General features: G+C 58.2%; 1 protein-coding gene across 1 annotated transcript; it reads left to right on the top strand.

Moving 5' to 3' along the window:
* The first annotated feature begins 2,791 nt into the window (after positions 1-2,791).
* On the top strand, positions 2,792-17,311 carry LOC142047711 (protein sidekick-2-like). Its single transcript, XM_075072085.1, has 7 exons — positions 2,792-2,916; positions 7,579-7,726; positions 12,236-12,369; positions 15,494-15,605; positions 16,264-16,454; positions 16,897-16,980; positions 17,079-17,311. The coding sequence occupies exons 1-7, from the start codon at positions 2,814-2,816 to the stop codon at positions 17,309-17,311; spliced, it is 1,005 nt and encodes a 334-aa protein (XP_074928186.1). The 5' UTR covers positions 2,792-2,813.
* Positions 17,312-20,344: the final 3,033 nt, after the last annotated feature.

Raw genomic sequence — 20,344 nt, 5'->3', positions numbered from 1 at the left:
GTGACCAGGTTGTGCTAAATTTAACAGCCTGGTCAGGGGGGAAATGCCAAAGAGCCCCACCACTGTAGCATTTCACATCCAAATGGGGAACGACATGGAAACAAAGCTAATTAGACAGCACTCAACAGGAGCAGTCGCCAGAGTGAAACGCCTGCAAGCTGCATGGAGACTATTTCAAAACATCATGATAGAGGCCCAAACGAAATATGGACGCGAAATAAAAAAGAAACAGTCAGGGGGCCAAAAATGCCTCCAGGGCTCAGCAGCAGAGTCGAGGTGGCTAGAGGCGAAAAATCCTCCTTTAAAAAAAGGAGGTCAAATCCCAGTGAGGGAAAGAGACAGGAGCATGAACTCTGGCCAGTCGAGCGTAAAAGTGTACTAAAGTAGGTGAAGAAAAACTCTGAAGAGCGGCTTGCTAAAGGTACAGCTCAGCCCGCTACAGCCACTTCCCTACCTGGGGCCCCTCAGAAAGGGGGTAGAACGGGGCCGGTTTCACCGACAGCCCCCATGACTTTGCTTTGCTTTAAGCCAATGCCTGGAGGTCAAGTGCGATGCACTGACCTGCGGCACCAGCTCCCAGCATCGGCCCCAGACCTTGGTGGGGATCCCCCAGGCAAGGAGCCCACACAAGCACCAGACTCTCCCACCGTGCTGAGTGGCAGGTGTGGGGATGGCGGGGCCATTAACGGCTCAGCAGCGAAGGGGAAAAGCACCTATGTTAAAGGCTGTAGTCCAGAATGTGGGGGAAGGAGCCCTGAGCCCACTCCCCTTCCCTCGTGGGGTCAGCGGGGCCAAGGATGCTTGTTCCCCAAGGCCCAGAATAGACTTAAAAGTCTCTGTGTCCTTGCTGGGGGTCAGAGCTGTGCAGCCGGGTGCCAGTGACTCAGAGCAGCGCTTTGTCAGGAATTCATTTGGCCTCTGTGAAGCTCAGAGGCTGCAAGCAAAGGTCAGGAGTTCTGGGACAGCCCCTCCGGACGTCTCTACCTTTGACAGCCGGCCGCCTCCTATCCCCGACACAGGCGGACATGAGTGGTGGGGCAGCTGGTGAACACTGCTCCTGTTTCCTAGCAGAAATATGAACTGGACACTTGTCTGTGTTGTATCCTGTACTGCAAATCCTGCACCAGGGTGCCGATTTCACTGCAGCAAGAGATTTCTCCCATCCCACACTTGGCGTGGTTGCTTTTTAAAGGCACGTCGCTACCTGAGCTGTGTTAGAACAGGGGAAGTCACGTGGATGCAAAGCCCATAAGAACGGCCATATTGGGTTACATAGGCACCGACTCCTGTGGTGCTCCAGGGCTGGAGCACCCACAAAAGAAAAAATAGTGAGTGCTCAACACCCTCCGGCAGCCCCTTAATCAGCTGCTCCTCCTCCCTCCCAATGCTTTCCACCTGCCACAGATCAGCTGTTCAGGAGGCACTGGGGGGGAGGGTGCCATCAGGGGCAGAGCAGGGGTCAGGAACCCCCCAACAACTCATGAAGATGGTGCCTATGTTGGGTCAGACAAATTGGAATTCATGAACCCTTGGGGGGTCATGAAGTGTATCGGGGGTTCTCAGAAAAAAATTCTGTAATGGCGGACAAAGCCATCCCTAGGGACCCTGGGCGCGGGGGCCGGCAGCCCGAGCCCCGTGAGCATGACTTCCTGGCAGAACAAGTTTAAGCTTTGTTGTAGTCATGCGTTGTTTGCGTGGACTGCTCAAGACCCGAATGCTTGTGGGAGGAACGCTTTATTAAACACCTTCCTGCTGTTTCACGTCTGGTGCTCCTTGATGAAACATGTAAGAGGTTTCATCGAAGTGATATGAGCTACAGAAGTGAAATCTTGGAAGAGCGTTGCCATTTTCATAATGTAATCAAATTAACAATGTAATGATAAATAATAACGTAATCATAAATAGTGCGTAATAAGCGTGTCATAAAAAAACCCAAATTATTTCCAAGATCACTGCTTCTATGATTTATGCTCAGGTAAGGGAGAAGATCCCTGGAAATATTCATTTTTAGGAGGCGGGTTTTGAGATTTGATATTTCTGTTCAAGGGGTTCGCAGGTTGTTAAAGTTTGGGAACCACTGACCTAGCCCAATATCCTGTCTTCTGACAATGCCCAGTGCCAGGTGCTTCTGAAGGAATGAACAGAACAGGGCAATTTATTGACTGATCCATTCCCTTATTGCCCAGTCCCAGTGTCTGGCAGCCAGAGGTTTAGGATCACCTCTGCAGCACTGGCTTGCGTCCCTGAGCATCTTGGCTAATAGCCACTGACTGATCTATGCTCCACAAAGCATCATGGGTAAAAAATGCAAATATACCCTGCAGTCTGTGTTCCTGTAATACCATTTGCTGCCAGCAGGGGGCGTTCTCTCTTTCCATCCCCATCCCACCCGTCCAGCTGTCTCGTGGGTTGGGAAGTCCATGGTCGGGGCTTTGGAGAAGTAACTGGCACCTGGCGAGTGACTGCAGCGAGGCACATCAATAAATAAGTGCCTGGATCACTGTGGACGCTGGTCGTGCTGGTGCTGCACAGAAAGACGTAAAGATAGTAGGAGCTTGGTTAGTCTCTTGGCTGATGTGGCAGATTGTGGTTGGCCTCCCAGCTGGGTGTCTGTATCTATTTAGAGACTAACAAATTTATTTGGGCTTCCGATGAAGTGGGTTTTAGCCCACGAAAACTTATGCCCAAATAAATGTGTTAGTCTCCAAGGTGGCACAAGGATTCCTCGTTCTTTTTGCTGATACAGATTAACACGGCCGCTACTCTGAAACCTGTATCTGTTTAGTCACCTCTCCCTTTCTCCCTCTAGGTACATGATCACATCACTGGACCGCACCCATGCCGGCGTCTACCGCTGCATCGTCCGCAATCGGATGGGGGCCCTTTTGCAAAGGCAGACGGAAGTCCAGGTGGCATGTAAGTCGCACCCTCCTCCATGTCTCCGTTGGTGGGTGAGTCTTTGTCCCAGGAGCTGGAGTGCCCCGAAGAGCCCACCAGAGCCCAAATGACCTTCACAGCCCACAGCAGGCAGATGTCATTGCTCTTAATTATGGTTATGACCGAGGCCGGGCCCCTCTGTGCTAGGTGAAATATGAACACAGAACAGCGGAACAGTCCCTGCCCCAAGGAGCTTCCAGCCTCGTATCTGGTGATGCTGCCTCTGCATAGGCAGAGCCCTTTGTGAGCAGTGGTGTCCTCAGGCTAAAACCCTCACCGGGTGTAACTCTCCCCAGTCATTTCCACTCTTGTTGATAAGAGATGCTCAGTGTGGTAGATTCAGCTGGCTCAGACTCTGGCTAAGAGACCAGCTGCAAAGGGGTAGGAACTGGAGCTCTGTTTTCGACACACTAAAGGTTCACGAAGAGGGGCATCCTGGGACTGGCTGGAAAAGGCGGGGAACAGTGAGGTGCCAAAATGTGCAGATGACCCAAATTTGTATCGTTCGTCAGGACATGGGAGAGGGCATCAAGAACTTCAGAGGGGCCTAATGAAGCGAGTGGACCAGGCAGCATGATGGTAGATGGTAGATAGCTGGGGGCTGCAGGTCAGGATTGAGGGGCACCAGCAGAGCTGAGGGGTGGGAGCCCAGGGCTGGGATAGCTGGGGGCTGTGGTTCAGCACAAAGGAAGCATTGACAGAGCTGGGGGTGCATGGCCAGACTGGAATAGCAGAGGGGGCTGTGGGTCAGGACTGAGGTGCTGGGGCAGAGCTGACAGGGGCAGCTTGCCCCACTCCTATCTCAAGCCGGCATCGTCCAGGCTTCACTCAGGAGTAAAATTCCCCCAGGAGCGAGAGAAATCCATTCCTCTGAGTAGCCTTCAACAGGCACCCAAAGTAAACAGCGTTTATAATCATTATGGAAAGCAAATGCAAACGCTGGTGCAGAGTGAGCCACCCGCATAAATCAGCAACGAGGCAGCTGCAGGCACTCTAAAGAGCGGGAAAGGCTGGAAGGAAGATGATGGATTTCAGGCTGGCGTGAGGCACGGGCTTGCCAGTTGGCTCCTGCCGAGCCATGTGTAGCTGGCGAGTCTCGTCCATCAGAGAGAGGGGGAAGAACTGGAGCAACGGGGCTGAGGAGCGTGGGGCTGGGAAGCAATGCGAGCAGGGGCAGGTCCCGACCCAGACAGGGACCCTGTTCATCAGGCACTGCACAGACACCTGGTGAGAGTTGGGCCCTGCCCTGAAGGGCCAATGGTGTAGAGATGAGGCAGGCAGGATCAGGCCCTGAGGCTGGCACCCAGTGCAGGAGGCTGGGACAGCCCCTCTCGGGTGGAGGCGTGGTTGTTTTGGGGGTTCACGCGGGGCATGTGGAAGGCAGGGACCCAGAGCGGGCCGTGTGCCCAGGGCTGGCTCCCCACCCCTCAGCATGGGAGAGGGGCAGAGGCAGAATTGGCTGGGAAGCATTTGAAAAGAGAGGGGCGGCCGAGGCTGACAGGGAACGGGCAGATAGGGGATCCTCGCTGGGTACAGTGCCATCGACACAGGTGGGGGGGGTGCCCCAACCATGGGGCAGAGCACCACGGCGGCAGGGGGCTGGTAATGCAGGGATGACAGGAGCCTGGTTGGCTATCCCGCGGCGCCAGAGCTCTTTGGATCCCTCTCGCTCAGCGCTAGGATGAAAGCCTCAGGCCAGGACCAGTTCTCAGCAGTAACAAAGGGAAAAGCCGGGCGGCTCATTCTAATTAACTGAGCTGCCTCTCATCCGACAGCTACACAGCCAGCGGGCGGGAGGGGAACGCTGGAGCAAAGGCCCCCCGCTGACCATGTCGAGGAGGGTTCTTGTCCTTGAGTGCGTGTCCACTCCCCCACACCAACTTCTCCTCCTCCCTCCCTTCTGTGTCCTGGCACCGTTCCCGCGCAGGCCTGAGGCCTCTGGGGATGGGCTCATCCTATGTCCTTCAGGTGGGAACCCTGCAGCACTGGGATCAGAGCCACTGCAGCCACCTGAGCAGGCCTGCGCACTCCCGGCCGCCTCTCCAAATAGGGGCACTAGCACCGTCTGGTGCCATCACCAGCAGGCCGTGTAACAGCAACACGCTGGCCCCTGCTTTGGGCAGAGACCTCATGATTCACTAGCGGAGCAGCCCTCTGGGCTAGCAAGATGGAGGCAGCACGGCAAGCCAGTTTCAGGTGATTTAACCATCGGGTCACCTGCCCCTGCACAGAGCCCCATCTGCGTGGCAGTCTCCCCTGGTCCCAACAGGCAGAGCTGGCAAGGGGAGTGAATTTCAGCTCCTAACTGGCACAGCGTCTCCCTAGGAGCAAAGCTCTGCTAGGGAAGAAAGGATGGCCTCTGAGCTACGACTCCAGAGATCCGGTTTCAGGGCCTCGCCCTGCCACAGCCTCCCTGTGTGCCCTTGGGCGAGTCACTTCCTCTCTCCAGGCCCCGTTCTCTGTCTGCCCTGGGGGGAGAATGATCCCCGTCATCTGTTTAGATTTCGAGGGACTATCTCCGACAATGGCTAAGTACAGCGCCTAGCGCAGCTGGGCTCTGTGTGCGACAAATCATGAGACAGACTAGCCCCTTACACTAGCCCCAGCCCAGCATGCGGCTAAGCCAATTGTCAAGGCAGCGCAGACCAGGCTGAGGTATAACAAGCCTGTTGCAGACAACAGTTTTCAAGGTGAAATATTAAAACGGCAGGACCAGGTTCCCTCAGTCGTCACCCGGCGAGCGCTTTCACCCAGCCGAGCTTCCCCCATGGGACTCTCAGCTGCTGGATCTGAATATGCAAACGCTCATCTACCCTTTAGTTTGGGTAACAGAACTGCTCGTTGGCTTCTTTGAAAAATGTGGTGGAAAAGCCCGGCGGGCTCTGGCTGGGAGCTCATGCAAGAACAGGTTGGAAATAAGGCGCACGTTGTTTGCAGGGAGGGCAATCACCATTGTGACAGTATAGCTAGGGAAATGGGGGACATGGGAGTCTTTAAATCAAGACTCTTTCTCAAAACCTCGCTCTCACTCGGCCAGAAGGTAAGGGTTGCATGCTGAAATCGTGGGAGTGGGGATGTTCTGTGACAGAGGAGGTCACATTAGATGGTCCCCAAGTGCCATTTGAGCCTTACAAATCTATGAATCACAAAGTACCAGCATACCCAGGTGAGCTGTCCTGGGTTCCTCAGAAACTCGGCCCATCCTCTGCAGTGCAAGGGATTTCCGGGCCGTAGTAATGAGCTGAGGAATGTGTCTGAGCAAGCCCCCGCTTGTGTCTCATCCGGCATTAAAGTCTCTGAGCAGAGCCAAGCAGTGACAGAACGGAACAATCCAGCTGAGCGGTAAGGGGGGCCTTTGCAGCTCAGTTTGAAAACGGCCCATTTTGCTGGCTCTGTATCTGTACTGAGACTGTTCCTGGTGTGGGATGCGGTACCTCTGCAGGGCTTGAGCACGCGGTACTTAATCCTGTGGGTTAAAGCCAGGTTCAAGCAGTGCCCTGGGTATCGTGCTGGCCCCCTGCCTGGCGGTAATTTCACTCGAGTGCTGAGGGACTGGCTTTCTCCTCTGATTGTTTGGATGTGAGCCCCACCTCACTCCAGAGTCACCCCCAAAGCTGGTTCCAGCCAGATCCCCACGAGTCCCGCTCACAAAGAGTGATGACAAATCAAGAAGCTAATGAGAAATTAATAAGGCAGCTGCGCTAACAACTAATGATAATGGCAAAGTCATTAAAAAAAGATTCTTTACATGTTTTTAATTACAGCAATTAAGGGAAGTCAATAAAATATCTCCCCTCCCTTCCCTCTTCCTCACACACCCTAGTTTACTCCTATTTTTCAAAACTGTGATGAATTTCCAGAGTGCAAACAGCTGAGCAGTAAGAAGGCAGAGTGAGACTCTGACCTTGTCCTGAATGTCACAGTCATGAGTCGGCTCGAACCCTCCACACAGCTGGTTTTTCATAGAATCATAGAATCTCAGGGCCGGAAGGGACCTCAGCAGGTCACCTAGTCCCACCCCCTGCTCAAAGCAGGACCAACCCCAACTAAATCATCCCAGCCAGGGCTTTCTCAAGCTGGGCCTTAAAAACCTCTAAGGATGGAGGTTCCACCACCATCTGTGGGTCAACCCAATATGCTATTCCATTGTGGCGCCTGGCCCCCGGTGTGCCGGGTGCTGTTCAAACCCAGGACAAAGGGATGGTCTCTGCCCCAAAGCCTTTCCAGTCAAAGTCAAAGACGTGAGACGAGGGATGGATGCAGACAGGCGGCCGGGGGGGCACAAAGGGACCGTGAGGCGGTACCGGTCAGCGTGTCGGGCTGTGGTCTCTCCACAGCAGCAGCTGAACCGTGGCTGAAGTTTTGTGTCGAAGTTGCAGCAAAGGAGAGTCTAGCCCTGCCATGAGTAGGAGACAAGGTGTGGCAGCTGAGCAGCGAGGCTTGTGCTGCCCCAGGCAACATGGGCGGCCAGGACAGCCATGTTGGCCCTGCTCGGGATGGGGGCGAGCGGCAGGCCCATGCTGTGGCAAGGAGACGGACACAGAAAGTTCCCTCCTTGGCTCACGCTCCAGCGTTGGGCTCCGATTACACCTTGCTGGCTCCCCTCCGGCCCTGACGCCTTTGTCTCTGTTTGCTTTCCAGACATGGGCAGCTTCGAGGAGAGCGAGACGCACCAGAGCGTGTCCCACGGCGAAGCGGCCGTCATCCACGCCCCCCGCATTGCCAGCTTCCCCCAGCCCCAGGTCACCTGGTTCCGGGACGGTCGGAAAATCCCCCCCAGCAGCCGCATGTGAGTCAGGCCTGGGCCCAGCCCCAGCCCTGGAGGGGCGCCTGGGGGCAGAGAGGAGCCGCTGACTCTAGGGAGGCCAAAGACAGGTGCCCCAGTTGCCCAGTGGCACCAGCTGAAACGGGATGGGGTGAAGGTTTGGGGCCTGCTGCCTTTGGGAGGTTGTCGTAGCTTATGCAGGCAGGGGGTCGTCTAACTAAATAACCCCCTGCAGAGCAAGGCAAGCCCACCCTGACGCACAAGGCGACTTCCCTCCAGGTCGTCCGCACAGCAGTACTAGGCGTGGCCCACCCGGGCACTAGGGCAGCGCTCACTCTGCATCCTACGACGCACCCCTGCAGCAGCACGGCCCCGCAGGGCATGCTGGGGGCAGGAGTAGCGTACCAAGCACACTGGGACGGCGCTATGGAGGGAAACCTCAAGCCTTCCTTCTGCATGTGTCCACGCACCAGCTTCTCTCTCCTTTTCCCCACCTACCCCCTAGCATCACCCCTCTGCCTGCCAAGCGCCTGCTGCACATCAGGAGACAGAGAAACCCCTGAGCACGTCCTCCATCGCTTCCAGAGGCCCTGTACTACACCTTCCCCTGAGGGAGTGTGCACTCCGGTGTGTCCTCCCCTGGCGAACAGCCCTCTGGGGAGCCAGCCTGCCGCCTCCTCCCCGGGCTCTCTGTGCTGATTCTATTAAACGCCTGCTCCGTCACCCTGCTCCTGGCAATTACAGCGGATTAATATTCATGACGAAGTTCAAAGGGGTCCTTGGGAGCAAATCGGCTGGTGCCTGCGGGGTGGAGATACAGATCTGATGAATGCTATCAGGCTGGCAAAGGCAGGCCAGAGTGGCATGTAGCCACCAGCCCTCGGAGCCCCCTATCTGACCAGGAAATTCGGCTTCCTGCCCCTGCCTGGTGATTAGCAGCCACTTATCAACCCACTGGCCGTGTTGTGCCCACACCAGGATGAGCACGGAGCAGGGAGGGGAGCAGCCGGGGGTGGGTTTGTTTATTCGTTTATTTATTTGGGATTGATTCACTTTTGTCTCCTAATTAAATTATCAGGCGGCTGCAGGAGCTCGACTAACTAACTACAGACTCTTGTCTAGGAGAGCAGGGAGAGGGAGGAAATGTACCCATGGCAACAATGGGTACCAAGGAGACGCAGCTCTTCCTTTATTTAGTGCAGGCTGGCAGTGATGGAGCTGCTTATGGTGACAGCTCGCATCCCAAATACAGAGGGTTCTCCCCATTTAACTTCCCCTCAGCTCTCCCACCCCTTACCAGTCTTCTGTCCTCTTGGCATCTTAAGGTGCTCCTGGCTCCTTCTCCACTTCCAGACAGCACCTGCGCCATGCCACTCTCTGCAGGGTGTGCAGTGTTATCGTTTTACCTGGGGGGTGGAGGGGTGCCACACCAGAGCTGCACCCACACATACCCCGTGACCCACCAGTGGAGCAGCACTGGGGCCGAGGGTATGTCTACACTACAGCAGCACGGCTGCAGCGTCGTCCTGGCCTGAGAGCAGCTGGCGCTGTGTCTTGCGTTGTTTGCATGCAGGACACAGACTAACTGACACTTTCCGTTTGAAATTGGCAAATACGTGAAGCGTTAATTTCCTTTAAATGGAGTCACCTGCGAGGCAGCAGCCAGTCGCCTCAGGCGCTGGGCTGTTCCATACAGTCACTGCAAAGAGATATCAGTGCAAACTATTTATTATTATTGTGATTACATTCCTAGAGCCCCTTTCATCCCCAGGATTCCAGGCGACTTTAGAGTCTGGTCTTAAAGCCCTCACGGCACCCCCACAGGACAGCAAACAGCCACGCGGCGTGCCAGCAGGAGCATGGGAATATGGCAAAGGGGCTGAACACTCCCGGGGAAGCCGGGAGCAGAACAGAACCAGGCCAGGACACTAATAACCCAACTGCAGTGGCACAGCACCTCCTAATGGTGCATCGGGGCATTGCTCTGCAAGTATTTCAGAGCAAAGAGCACCCCCTGCTGACGGACCTGTGGAGTGCTGGTTCTTCCCAGCAGAGGGAAGGGGATAGTCCTGTGAAGGAAAGCCACTTTCCTTTTGACCTCAAAGATCTCTGTAGCGATTGGGTTCCCAGCGCTTTGCAACCCCTCAGTCCTGGGTGCTTGCTCTCTGAGGTCCCCTGCCTTCGGGATAGCCCATCCCAGCATACATCAGAGCCCAGCAGTCTTCTGCAGCCGGGTGGGATTCCCAGCTCTGATGGCTCCATCCTGGCCGACCCTGAGTGCAAAGAACGAGTTGGCCCAAGCTCTCTCTGGCAGCCACAAGGTGAAAGAATTAGCCCAGGCTGGTCAGTCTAGGGCTGCCACTTTTGTGGGATCACACTTCTCACCAGCTCAGCTGGCACAGCTGTTAACGTGAACCTCAGATTATTTAGGGCTGCAACCCCATTGTCATGTGGCTTCTCAGCCTTGAGACACACTGCTGCTGCTATGCCATGACATGCTGCTGCCTCCCAGCATGTGACACGTTGTCGCCATGGTACAGTGAGTTTGTCATGCATAACACGGTTGCTTGGGTCCGAGGGCTGGTTTAAAGTCTGGGCATCGTAGGCTGGGCCACAGCTCCTGGAGTCACACGGTGAAGAACATCTATATTTTCTAGCTCTCATGCGTGCAAAGAAAAGCTTGAAAATGTGAATTAAGCATAACTATTGGTTGCCTGAGTCTGCAGAGAGCCTGAAACAATAGCTCCAAATGCTTCATTCATCTTAATTCTGAAACGTGCTGCCACCTCGAGGAGAGGTGGGGCCACAGCAGGGGGGTGGGGCCATATGGGGGTGTACTTGCATCCCTGGATTGTGCTAAATTGTGAGTCAGGCTGCTTTGAGATCAGGCAGACAAAGCACTGTTTCCTGGACCATCTGTATTTTGATGCCACAGTAGGGCATCTCGGACTTCTCTCACAGCCTTTCAGACGCGTGTCAGACGTCCCGATCCCCCCTCCTGCCAACCCGACTGCAGGGAGGCAGAGACATTAGCGGACCTGTTTATTGGAGAGAATCCGTCCAAACCCTGCCACGCTCACCTAATGGGAGAAAGCTAAAAGAACTCGACTGGATTTGTCCTTGTTAAACTAGCATTAAGGATGCTTAACAGATGTCGCGGGCCCATCACATTAGGATCCGGAGATAGACTTGACAAACTAATGGTTTTGTTTATCATTGAGAAAATGAATTAAAAAAAAAATGCGAGAGCCAGAGAAAATGAGAGAGGGAAAGCGCTGGCACTCACACAGGCTGGAATAGTCTGCTGGAAAAAAATGACTCCCTCTCCCCACACAGACAGATACATTCATAGTGAGACATGTGTTGTCCCCTGGGCTAGTCTTTAGGAAAGATCACTCTCATACCAGCCTCCTCTCTGCTTGTGTGCTTACCTACCTAGCGCGCACACACATAGGTAGCAGCGAGGCAGTGCACAGCCTCGGCCATGGTGTGTGTAAACATACATACCAATATTGCATGATACAGCCATGCACACATGTAATTGTTCTGGATTGCATAGCCTATAAGACACACACATATGGGGCACATAGATAGACACATTCCATACACACACACACATGGGTAGGCATGGGTAATGGCCCCTCTACTCCGGGCATCCCTTGGGTTTGAACTCTGAAGCCCAAAAAGCCTGAACATCTGCTGCTTTAGCTAAAGAAGCAACTCCCCTCACTGGCAGCTGTAGTAGGCATGTAACTTCTTACGCAGACCAGCTGCTAGAGGAGCCACATGCTCCCAGTGTGCATTTCACACTCCCACGTGTGGATATAGAAATACTTACACGGTGGACACACACTTGTCCCCATGTCTCTGGACCAGAGATACACAGAGAGAGAGAGAGAGAGAGAGAGGTGGCAGCAGCATTGGGCGCCGTCAGCCCCAGCGAGCTGGAACTGAATTTGTAACTCACATTATGTGGGAATTGAACTGGTCTCTTTTCTATTTGCAAAGCAGGATTGAGGAGATAAAACTCTTTTATTTCATATTTAATGGCAAAATATATTCCTCAAACCATTTTATGTTTCCAGCAGATTAGATCATTGGGTAAAAAAAGAAAAGAAAAACCTATTAATCGGCAACTGTCCAATCTGTCGGCCCCCTCCCTCAATGCTTAGGCACTGGGCAACATAAAGACAGACGTGATCAATTGTGTAAATTCTGCTCGTTGTCCAAGATTAAGGGTTTTGCAGGCTCGTTAATTTGTGGCTTCCTGCGCTGCGCTCGGCGCCTGCCATGGTGTTTTACACTCTTAGTGAAACCCGCGATGGGAGAGTGTGAACCGAACCTGAGCTAGGCTCTGAGCTGCCTTCCCCACCAGCTCCGGATCCGAATGTCCGCAGGGACCCCTGTCCAGAGACAACACTGAACTGGCCCTGGACCAAAGATCCCTGAACTTGAGGGCTGAGCCCCTGCACCCTTGCTCCCCATGGCGAGTTTGCTCCTCTCACGCTGTCTCCTCTGCGCTGCCCTTGCCAGAGCCATCACACTGGAGAACACCCTGGTCATCCTGTCGACAGTGGCACCCGACGCCGGCCGGTACTACGTGCAGGCCGTGAATGACAAGAACGGAGATAACAAGACAAGCCAGCCCATCACTCTCACCGTGGAGAGTAAGTCCTGGATCCAGGGGGGTGGGAGCGGGGAGGTGGGGGGCCGTGTAAAGGGAGCTGGTTGGAGCTTCTGGAGGCCGCTCCAGGAGCCTGTTCCTCAGAGGAGGAATCCAGGAATTGCAGGGAAAGAATATGTGCCCTGCTGGCTCTGCGCTGCCTGGCGCATGGGTCCCCGGGCCAGATCCAGGGGGTGGGGGGTTGGCATTGGGTTGGATCTACAATGTCCAGACTTGGTGCAGTGTGCTCGGGGGGCGGGGGGTTGCAACCTGAGAGAGAGGAGAAGCAGGGGATGACTGTGAGGCCAGTCAGAGGCTTGGGGTAGCTTTTGTGTGCAGGTGGGCGGGTGTGTTTGGGCAGGCAGGTGTGTACCGGCTGGCGTGTGTGCAGGCAGGCAGGCGTGCACTGGCAGGCGTGTGTGCATGGATGGGCATGTTTGTTCGGGTGGACAAGTGTGCACCGGCAGGCGGGTGTGTGTGCATGGGTGGGCATGTGTGCACGGGCAAGAGTGTGTGCTCAGGCAGGCAGGTGTGTGTGCATGGGCGGGCGTGTGTGCAAGTGGATGGATGTACTCTGGTGTGCGGGTGTGCACCGGTGAGCGGGTCTGTGTGCATGGGTGGGTGTGCACAGGCTGGCTGTGTGCACTGGTGGATGTGCTCTGGTGGGCGGGTGTGCACCGGTGAGCGGGTCTGTGTGCATGGGTGGATGTGCACAGGCTGGCTGTGTGCAGTGGTGGGTGTGCTCTGGTGGGCGAGTGTGCACCGGCGAGCAGGTCTGTGTGCATGGGCAGGCACGCACAGGCTGGCTGTGTGCACAGGCTGGCTATGTGCACTGGTGGGTGTGCTCTGGTGGGCAAGTGGGCACCGGCGAGCGGATCTGTGTGCATGGGCGGGTGCGCACAGGCTGGCTGTGTGCACTGGTGGGTGTGCTCTGGTGGGCGAGTGTGCACCGGCGAGCGGGTCTGTGTGCATGGGCGGGTGCGCACAGGCTGGCTATGTGCACTAGTGGGTGTGCTCTGGTGGGCGGGTGTGCACCGGCGAGCAGGTCTGTGTGCATGGGTGGGTGTGCACAGGCTGGCTGTGTGCACTGGTGGGCGGGTGTGCATCGGCGAGCGGGTCTGTGTGCATGGGCGGGTGTGCACAGGCTGGCTGTGTGCACTGGTGGGTGTGCTCTGGTGGGCGAGTGTGCACCGGTGAGCGGGTCTGTGTGCATGGGTGGGTGTGCACAGGCGGGCGTGTGTGCACCGACGGGCGTGTGTGCACCGGACTGGCTGGCATGTGTGCACTGGCAGACTGCACAGGTGGGCGTGTGTGCAGGCAGGCGGGTGTGTATGCACTCTCTCCTGTCTGTGTAGAACAAGGGGAGGGTGATGGGCCCCCATGCTCAGCCTGGCATTAACCAGGGCTGCCCAGGGATCAGGGAAGCCTAAATGGTGACGCTGGCTCTGTAGTGCCGTCGGTGCAGGGGCTGGGGGGAGCAGCCAGCCCCAGAAGGTTTACCAGGGCTTTTCACGGATGGGGGGGTGGGGCTGCAGCTCACTCCCCACATTCTTTGAGGGAATTGCTCCCTGCTAATAGCTCTCCTGGCTTCATCAGAGCCCCCTCCCATCCCATCGCTCCCCACCCAGGAGGGTCCCCACCACCACCACAACCCCAATGTCTCCAGGCCATTTTACAGGGCTGTCTCTGTGCATCTGGCTTTCTGGCCCCCGCTCCTGTTAGCTCAGGCCCAAATTTAATTTGCAGTAAATCTCTTCGGAGGCTCCAACTTCTGCTGACTTAACAGCTCAGCCTCCTTGAAATTTATTTCGGCTCTTTGGGCCGTGCTGCAGGAGCCGGCAGGCACTAATTATCTCACCAGCCCAGCCCCCTCCCCGTACACCCTCCCTCCGCCACAGGCTCCCCGGGCCTCCGCATGGCACAGCCCCTGCCCTGGCCCTGGAGATGGGGATGGACAACAGCGGCTCTGGGCAGCACCCTCTTGCAGAAAGGGCTGCAGAAAGTCCCTGCCCTGTGGCTTTCATGGGTTTTGTTGGTTCCACCCATGAGGGGCTGTTGGCAGGGATTGGGGCTCTGCATAGGGCAAGGACTCCCCATGCACCAGTGCAGCTCCACCCCACTGTGCAATTCCTGCCCTGGGCTCTGCATCCCAAAGGCTCTGCCAGTGCCCCTCAATCCTGACCCACAGCCCCTGCTTTCCCAGGCCAGTTGTGTCGAGTGCAATAAGCACTGGGTTCCCCTTTGACCTCACCTGCCCATGGCCCTCCCTGACCAGTGTGGCCCCTGCTGCAGCCGCCGAGTGACCCATCCCCCGGAAAAAGCCCTGACTTGGTACAAAGCACCTGTGCAATCTCATCCCTTTGCTCTCTCCCTCCCGCTGATTGCTCCATGGCCGCTTTATGGCTTCCTTTGTTGGGCTTTATCTGCCCTGCCCGGCCTGGTGCACCATGAATCCGTCGTGCTGTACTGATGTGTCCTGCCATGTAAATAAACAACGCCAAGGCCTGTTTATGGATTCAGCTAGATCAGCAGCTTTCACACCAATCCCTTTTTACAGCACCTACATGACGGGTTTTTATCGTCGCAATTATTTTGCCTTCTACAATTCCCCACTCCCTCCTCTGCCGAAGCCGCGGGCGGCACAGGGCTGCCGAGATTACCCCAGGGGGGTGGGGGATGGATGCTCAATGCCCTCCGGGGCTTGTAGGGACCATGCGGGAGGGTGGGTTACAGAACCCCCTGAACCCTTTCCCACGCAGCTACGCACTCATGGCATCCCTGACTGGCTGGGCACAGGACCCCCGTGTCTGGGAGCTGGTGGGTCAGGCCGTGATGGAGAGCAGGTGGGTGCCAGCCCCCACTGAGCTGGGAGTTGGCGTGGGGCAGAGCAGAGCCTTGCTGAGCCTGGGGAGATCTCCGAGGCAGGACTGCGGGGCTCTGACAGGTTTGCCAGAGCTCTGACTCGCCTGCTGCCTGTTCCCAGCCACCAAAAGCACAGCCCCCTCCCCCTCGACTCGCATCGGCTCGCTGGCCCTCCATGCTGGTGCCTGGCCTCTCCCCGCGAGCCCCGTCGGCCGAGGAGGAAGGCGCTTTCTAACAGCCTGCTCTGCCGCCTCGGCTCCCCTTAGATGTCGGCGGCCCGGCCGATCCCATCGCTCCCACCATCATCATCCCACCAAGGAACACCAGCGTGGTGACCGGCACCTCAGAAGTGACCATGGAGTGCGTGGCCAACGCCAGGTGGGTAGCTGCCCCCCAAGGTCCCGGGGGCTGGACTCTCATCTGAGTCTACCCTTGGGGCAGATCCTGAGCAGGCTCCTCTAGGTGTGGGGTGGGGTTCCTGGCATAGCAATAGTGCCGCCCCCCATCTGTGCTGCCAGCTGCCTGGGGGACCCCTGTTGGCATGGGAAGCTGGGCCAAGATGCAGAGGGTGTGCCCTGCCCAGGGTGGGTGCCCTGGTGCTGGGTGATAGGGGACTCTGCTGAGTCAGGTCTGCTCTGCCTGCCTGCCCCATAGCAAGGGAGATCCCTGGCTGGGCCCAGAGCCTCTGTACCAGGAGAGCGCTCGAGGGATTCAGCTGCAGGTCGAGACCAGCTCCAAACCCACCTCCCCCTGTGGGGCGGGAGACAGCTCAGTGGCATGGGCAGGTCTCTTGCTGTGGTCGTGACCAGAGACTCCCCTCGGGCTTGGGGTCCCCTTCTGCTGAGCCCTGCAAACGTAGAAGGACCAGATCCCTGGCCCAGAGCTGTCCTGAAGCCTCCCTCCCCCTAGGACGCCTGGATCCCTGTTCCCCTGCAGGCTGGCAGACTCTGGTTGCAGGAGCTGAGCGGGATCCAGGACGGGTGGAAGGCAGGGGCTGTGTCCAGGGTGGCTCTCCCACACTCTCCTCACCCCCTAGGCCGCTGATGAAGCTGCACATCGTCTGGAAGAAGGACGGGGCGCCGCTGTCCAGCGGGCTCAGCGACTACAACCGCCGGCTCACCATCCTCAACCCCACGCTGGGCGACAGCGGGTACTACGAGTGTGAGGCCGTGCTGCGCAGCAGCAGCGTGCCTGCCGTGGCGGAGGGGGCCTTCCTCGCCGTGCTGGGTAAGGGCCCGGCTCCCTGGCGGCCCAACTGAGTCTGGGGAGGTCCTGTCTTGCTGGGTCACTGTACAGCCTGCATGCACCGGAGGAGCTGGGGCAGCCTGGCCAGGCTCCTGCCTTTGCTCCTTCTGGGGTCTCAGTGCCAGGGGCCTGTGGGGAGGAGCGTATCAGCCCCAGCACCCGGGCTGTGAGTTGAGGGCTACCGGGCTCTCTCTGCCTTGGGCGCGCTCCCTAGGGCTGCACAGCAAGGGGGTGGGGCCCCCCGCAGCCCCTTCGCTGCCTCCAGCACCCTCCTGCAGCTCAGCCAGGGCCCCTCCCATGGCTGGGGCCCATCTGAGCCAGGCCCTGGGGGTGCCCCTGGCTGGCTGCTTGTCCAAGGGCCGGGGAGAGGGCAGCGGGCTGCTCTGGTTGTTCCTGCCTCTATCTCTGGGGAGTCTCGTTGCAGAGCCGCCCCAGTTTGTCCAGGAGCCGGACAGACACGTCACGGCTGAGATGGAGAAGGTGGTGACCATCCCTTGCCAGGCCAAAGGTAATGTGTCTCCCCCCACGCCCGGCACCCTGCCACTGCCCAGACCCAGGGCTGCTCATGTCTAATGCTGCCTCTCGGGGGCGGGCTTTGCGTTGCAGGCGTCCCGCCACCAGCCATGGCATGGTACAAGGACGCAGCCCTTGTGCAAGTGGAGAAGCTCTCGCGGTTCCAGCTGCTGGGCGACGGGAGCTTGCAGATCAGCGGGCTGGTGCCTGATGACACCGGCATGTTCCAGTGCTTTGCCCGCAACGCTGCCGGCGAGGTGCAGACCTCCACGTACCTGGCAGTGACCAGTAGGTGCCAGCTGTCAGCCCTGCAGGCCAGGGAATAGCACCCAGCAGTGGGGCCAGGATTCTCGGGTCCTGAGCCCATCGGTGCCTGGTGCCAGCCCCTCGGGCGTGGCCAGGCTGGGAGCCTAGTAGGGACGGGCCAAGGCAGCCCTGGCTGGGAGACCTCCAGAGTATCTAGCTAGGCTCTGTGGGGAGTGGGGTGGGTGACCCTCCTCTGGCAGTCAGAGCTGACCCCAGTGTGGCGCTAGGGGGCGCTCTGGCCTGGCAGTCACTGCTGACCCCAATGCCCCAATGTGGTGCTAGGGGGCGCTGTGCTCCAGTGGTGGGGATCTCAGGAGGGGGTACTCTCCCCTGGCAGTCAGTGTTGACCCCAATACCCCAGTGTGGCCCGACTCGGCGGAAGGCAGAGCCCTGGAGCCGCCCTGGATGCCTACTGCCGGGGAGCTCGGGAGCAGGGGTGGGACGCCCCCCGGATGCCCCTGCCAGGGAGCTTCGGAGGCAGGCCTGGGAGCCCGGATGCCCTGCCAGGGAGCCGATCGTCGGGAAGCCGGCCGATCTGCAGGAGCTCCGGGACAGCGACCTCCGACGCCCCAGGGAGCTTGGGGAGCAGGGCTGGGGCATGGATCCCTGTGGATGATGGGAGTAGCGGGCGTCTGTGTGGGGAATGGAGGCGAGCACGCGGGAGGACTGTAGAGGATGGACGATACCCCAGGAGCCTGTGAACCTAGCTAGGTAATGGGTGGGAAAGCGGTAACACCTGAGGCCGGGGAAGGGGGACAAAGAGACAGGGAACTAGCCAGGAGGGAAGAATAGTTTTTGCAGTTGGGTTGAGGGGCTGTGTGGGAACGAAAATCAGGTATCACCTAGGTAAGGATCACAGAGCAGCCCTGAAAGCCCAGGAGCGACTCGATGCGAGAGAGTCCTGACGTGCCTGCGAAGCTCTGCTGTGAAGCCTGTGTATGTGTCCATAAACCTTCTGTTTTTACTGGTGGCTCAAGTCACTCAGCGGGTCAGGCAAGAGGGGGTGCAGGGCGCTGGAAGCCCCGGGACGCCCTGCCAGGAGAAGCTCGAGGAAAGCGGGCTGGGGCTCCAAGAAGACGGGCTGGGAGCACCTGGATGCCGGCGGGGAGCTCAGGAAGGATGCTCTGAGGCCCCGGATGCAACTGATGCCTGCCAAGAGCTCGGGGAACAGGTGGGAGCCCCCTGGACTGCCCTGCTACGGGACGCTCCGGGAGGAGCTCTGGGAGTCCGGGTACGGGATTGCCAGACCTGCTAAGACAACACAGCAACCGTACTCTGAACAGAACCACTTCAGGGGTCGTGGGTGACACCGAGCTCATGGAGGCTTTGTTCCCTGACTGAACACGCGGTACCTCGAGGAGGGTCGGTGATCGGCGGGTGCGGGCCTGGGGAACAGACACATAGTGAGCAGCCAGCACCACTCGTTGGAATGTGGGGGGCTTCCGCCAACGTGGGGGGCCAGCTCCAGCACGGCTCTCTCTGGAGCGAGAAGGTGCGAGAGAGAGCGTACAGCCTGGCGGAGCGGGAGGGGGTTGCCTCCTGCCCTGCATGCACAGAAAGGCCCTGGGGGTTGCGCCAGTAAGCCTCCAACCGGGGCCAGCAGGAAAAGGGGCCCGGTGGGGACAACCGTGACCTACAGTGGTGAGAGCCCGTGCCGCAGCTGGTGCTGGGAGACGTTGGTCTGCGTTTGGTAGGGGGCCAAGCAGCGGGGCTGATGGGGCGGGAGGCCACAGCAAGGGGCGAGTAGGCCTTACCTAACAACACGAGGTCACGACAGAGGCCCTCGTCCACGCCACGGGAAGGTTGGTGGCCAAGCGGTGTAGCTTGCTCGGCGTAGGCGATGTGCGTGGGCTGACGAGGCACGGCTGCCCGAGCTCCAGCAAGGGAAAGATGAAGCGCGCGGCAAGCCTGCACCGAGCCGCTAGGCCAGAAGATCCGCATCCTGTGGGGAGAGCGGGAGAGCCCTGTCATACCGCAGGAAAGCTGATGCACGCGGGGAGGAGCCCGGTGCCCCCGTAGCCAGCACAGCGTCAGGCCGCACCGCTCCGAGCCAGACGGGGAAAGAGCCATGAGGGCAGAGAAACCGGCTGCCGAAACCGAGCACATTCACAGTTGACATGAGTTTGCAGAGTCCTGCAGGGCTGGGAGAAACGACGGGGGCTGCAAATGGAGGCATTGACGAGCCGGGCAGGTCCATCAAGCACTGCACTGAGCCACGCTTCTCAGCGCTCAATCTCATGCCTAACACACGACGCGAGCCCTGCCTGGGCCTGGACAAATTGCACAGGAGACAGAAACTAAGCCACCGACTCACCAGGCACGCAATTGGGGCTGGATCGCATCCAGGGATCGAGTGGCAGCCATGTGCCGATGCTTATGGGGGCAACAGCAGGCGCACTGCCCAGGGCGTGAGAGCCTGCAGCTGAAGTCCATCACAGCTCTGCCAAGGCACTGAACCACCACCTGCCCTCTGGCTCCAGGGGCATTGCACAGCCTTCTGGGAGCGTCAGCTGCAATGAACTCAGGCAACCATGCACTGCCCTTCCACCGACTCCTTCCCCTACGCAGCCAGGGGGCAGGGAGGAACCAGATGGCCAGCTCCAGCCCAACTGCTGCCCACCCAGGCTGCATGCCTGCCCAGGTCACACTAGACAATGATAGCCCACCAGCTCCCGCACCAGCACATGGGATGACTGATCGAACCACCCTTCTGCGCTGGCTGTGGCATTAACCCTCTGATCTAACTACCTCCTCTGGGGGCCCAGCCGAGCAGTGGGGGAGGGATCAGGTGGAAAAGGGGGCACTGACCACCCGCAGACAGGAGTGGGACAGGCTGACGGAGAATGGCCAGAAGTGCAGCCTGGAGGGAGGGTTCTCCATGGGGAGAAGGAGCACATGACTGCATGAGGCAGCCAGGAGAGGTATCGGCCAAGAAGCGGTGGGGCGTATGGCTGGGGACGTGAGGTGCAACAGCTGTGGGGCCTAAAAGGCACCAGGTGACTTGGCCCAGAGATGCGCAAAGACAGGCGGTGAGGGCATGGCCCATCCTCTCC

This window comes from Chelonoidis abingdonii, chromosome 13 (assembly GCF_003597395.2).
Source record: "Chelonoidis abingdonii isolate Lonesome George chromosome 13, CheloAbing_2.0, whole genome shotgun sequence".
NCBI lineage: Eukaryota > Metazoa > Chordata > Testudines > Testudinidae > Chelonoidis > Chelonoidis abingdonii.
The sequence above is the reverse complement of the archived record's forward strand: the minus strand, read 5'-3'. Positions and strand labels throughout refer to the sequence as shown.